Here is a 3957-nt window from a genome sequence, read left to right as displayed (position 1 = left end):
TTGCTAAGTGTAACTGTACATCGGTGTGTGCAATATCCTGTCAGCCGGGATTCAAATTTAGCAACTTATACACACACACACAGACTCACCAGCTACAACTACAACTCAAAGTTGCTCTTTTTTGTTGTGAAAGTAGCGTTAAGCCTCTTTCGGGCCGCATGATTTGATTTTGTAGTGAAATTAGTGTTTGAGAAAAAGTTGCCAAGTATTAACTTAGTGATAACATAAATTTAGGCGCACAGAGATGAAATCAAGCATCATTAAGAAAATATTGCTTGTTTGGAGGGACTTAGACAGACTTAGATTCGTTAGATATTACCGAGAATTAGAGTTTAGTGGGATATCTTCTTTCATACAGCTTCTGCAGATGGCGTCTGGTAAGATTCCCAACGTTACAGCATGGATGGCAATAGGGCAATGGTCTGTTAAAAGTCTCAAAACTAAGGAAATGCTAGCCTTAATCACTTGATCACCTGTGACCAATATTAGGCTTTTGCGACGGCGCATGTACTTTTGGTGGCTCAGCGCTGGCCAAGCTTTCGCGAAGCCCAGCTATCTAGTAGTAGAACACAAGAAGATACCGGAGCACCGACCCGCTCTTATTCTACCGATAGCGGTTGTAGAGTGCCTTTCCTTGCTAGCTCATCAGCTTTACAAATTCCAGCGATTCCGCTATGAACCGGCACCCATACCAGTCTTATCACAAAGACACTCAATGCTATTTATAGCAAGGTTAGGCGCTCCTCGACGAACCCTAAACGCACTGTAAATGGGTTCAAGGCTAGTATCCCCGCTCTGCTACCTGAGTGAATGGCCACTTCTCTGAAATTTAGCTGCACTCCGGAGCAGCAGATCTACTGCTACCTTAATGGCTGCAACTTCGGCTTGGAAGACACTGCAATAGTCAGGAAGTCTGAAACTGGGGTTGATAGAGACCCCTCCACCAACCTTCACAACAAACTTTGACCCATAGGTAAAGAATCTCTCCAACGGCGTCTTCCCACCCAAAGCTCCCTCGTCGGTATATGGGCAGAGAAGGAGCCGCTAGGGTTCGATTTGGCGACTCCATGATCTAAGTCATGCGGTATGAAGTCGAAGTGTGTGAGGTTATCCGAGTGTTCAGATACTCTGGCTTCCTTCTGGATCACAAGCTCAAAGTGTGGAATTTTAATCCACTAAACCTAACCTACTCCCAACTCAAGACTCTCCCACGGAATCACCGGTTGAGTATTACTTTCTAGGAGAAACAAGACAATAGTGCTGAAAAAATCTGTTTTGTCATTATGAATGCTGACGCTTCGCTAACAGCTTTCCATTTCTCAGTCGACTGACACATGAGTGTTGTTAAATTATCGACCGCAAGACCGCCATGGCGTTGAGGAATCTGCAAAAGTAGCTTCTAAAGCACCCATGTCTACTAAGTATTTGGGTCAGATGGAAGTCCAGGTCCTCATTTCGTATGTCTATCCACAAGTGGATGTTTAGTATAAGTCTGTGGGTCCAGCGTTCTTTGGATGAGAAATTGTTCCTCTCCTCTGTCTTTGTCGATACTAATTTAGGCGCTGATAACTGATATAATCGATCGAGTTCATCTCCATGGATATCAATGGGCGCCATACTGGCTGATACTCCAGCAGCGTCGGTTGATATAGCGGCACTTATTACTCGAATTACAGAAAGTTTACCATATATGTACTTTTATATCCATTTCCTGTATCCATATTGTTGCTACATGCAATGTTACGGAATTCAATGCTTTTGCTATCAAAAATAGCCGGCTGGAACGCCCGCAGCCTCTATTGGCCATCGTTCTCGATACAGCATTATAAATTTTGTTTGCTTTACCAGAAGTACACACCAATTGTTCTTTAAATTTTAATTTGAAATCCAATATTACTTGCAGATACTTCAGCTGCGGCTGTGAACTAATCTCGGACTCCTCTTTGGTGAGCTCTGTTCGTTCTTCCACCTTCCTGGTGCTTATGAGTAAAACTTCTGTTTCGTGATTCGCCAGTTCCAGATTCACAGTAGAGAACCATTAGTGTAGACCATTTAAGCACTCATTGCATTTATTCCTTAGGTCGACTAATTGTTTGGCCACTGCCACCACCATGAGATCGTCCGCATGTGCTAATATTTTCTGAAGGTCTGACAGTCTGACTGAAAGTCTGCCAAAAAGTTGATATGAGCCAGATTCCACGGATTCGTTACACATGTAACCTGTACGAAATTTGGAAAATGACTCACGGGTGATTGTTTTCTCTGACTCGGAGCCCGGAGAGCACTCATCGTGTCGATCAACCTCATTTTACGGCCATGCAAAAATATTCTGTGAATTTGTTTGATGTTTTCTTCCCTAAGCGGCTCCATTGGACTTCCATTGTTTCGATTATATGCCCTCGCTATTCAAATGGTCTGTTCGCTCTTTAGCAAATCATAACCGAATGACCGAGAACCCAAAAACATTCGTCGAGCCACTGATTGGTAACAGTAATGTCGTGCTTGATCAAAGATTGTGCGGTGGTTAGCTGTTGATATACATAAGTCAAGCACAAATTTATTTTTTACTGTGGATTACTTTCAACTGTATATCCCCTAGCCATCGGAAATGCTTTGAATTTATTGAACGAAAAAGTCAAAAGTCAAAAACAAACAATATATAAAATATTTATCAAATTTTGGCATTCCGAGTTTAGAATCATATCGCCAACAAATTTCTAAATTTCGAACAACATTTAAAATTATCTTCGGATTATAATAAAATCAAAGCAGAAAAGTGAAAGAAAATTATACAACCACAATATAATAGATATTATGAAGCATCAGAAGTCGCAGAGACGAGTGAAACAATGTTTAGACCTGGTCAAACTAATAAGGAACAGGCCCAGGCCGCAGCCATACTATTTTCAACGAAGCAGCAGCAATGCTGGGCGAAGCCGCAGAAACGAAAGTAATTGCTTTTTTCATAACACGACAAGAAATTTTCATCGCTCGTGTATTTTCAACTGTCAAAATCTACATCCTCAAGCACTTGCATCCAGTCATTCGTCCTTTCACATACCGAACTGTGACTCGCGAATTAACTGTGATTGCAGAAGCTCCGAAGAAATCAGCCGACAAAGCAGTATACTTCCGAAACCTGACGTAGAATTGTTCAAATCTGAATCGGAAGTAACGGTGCTGTCATACGGTTTAGTTAATGAATTAAGCAAATTCTCAAATACAACTCCAAATGCAAATACAACTCCAAGTACAAGTAAATTGCCACAGAAAGTGGAAGAAAATGCAAACCCTAGCTGCTCCAATAACATGAAAACTGAAACTGAAGAGACTACGCATAAACTCACACCCATCGATGAAGTGTCTACTTCCGAATCTGCAGCGAAATCAAACGAAACGATATCAGCCGAAGTGAGCAATGAGGAAAACACACTCAATGCCAGTCAATCAGCGCTAGAACACGAAGCTACGACAACTGTGGCTGAACCTAATGTTAATAGACAACCATCGACGGATGAAGAGGCGGGCGGCGACGGTCATCACAATGACTCTGTCATCGAAATCGAGATAACATTACTATCTGATACAAATTCGGAGGAAGAGGATGAGGGCGAGGGTGAAGCTGAAGTTGAAGTTGATGCTGAAGCCGATGACGAGACTCCCATGCCAGTGGAAAGTGGGGAATGAAAGATATAAAACTTCTAAACCAGTGTTCGTGAACAAAATATAAATGTCGTGTACGAAGAAATATAAATTCTTAAAGTCTAAATCAAAGTGTCTCTGATGCGATTTCAGCTGCAGATTTTTATCTTCGATCAAAGGGATTTAGAATTCGACGGCTTTGAAAATGTAATATTGAGATTAGTTGGTTGAATTCTACGACACTTCTCTGTAAGCTTTCCCGTAATTTAGAAAATCTCAAAATTCTTATCCAGAATAAGCTAAGTAGATGTTTTA

The 3957-nt window shown here is 41.5% G+C and overlaps 1 protein-coding gene across 1 annotated transcript; it reads left to right on the top strand.

The window, feature by feature from the left end:
• Nucleotides 1-2680: 2680 nt before the first annotated feature.
• On the top strand, nt 2681-3739 carry LOC126752189 (uncharacterized). Its single transcript, XM_050462811.1, has one exon. It carries the CDS (start codon nt 2815-2817, stop codon nt 3685-3687), a length of 873 nt encoding a protein of 290 aa, XP_050318768.1. The 5' UTR covers nt 2681-2814; the 3' UTR covers nt 3688-3739.
• The last annotated feature ends 218 nt before the right edge of the window (nt 3740-3957 follow it).

The sequence above is a fragment of the Bactrocera neohumeralis genome, chromosome 3, assembly GCF_024586455.1.
Source record: "Bactrocera neohumeralis isolate Rockhampton chromosome 3, APGP_CSIRO_Bneo_wtdbg2-racon-allhic-juicebox.fasta_v2, whole genome shotgun sequence".
In the NCBI taxonomy this organism is placed as follows: Eukaryota; Metazoa; Arthropoda; class Insecta; order Diptera; family Tephritidae; genus Bactrocera; species Bactrocera neohumeralis.
Note: the sequence above shows the minus strand (reverse complement) of the source record. Positions and strands in the feature narration are given on the sequence as shown.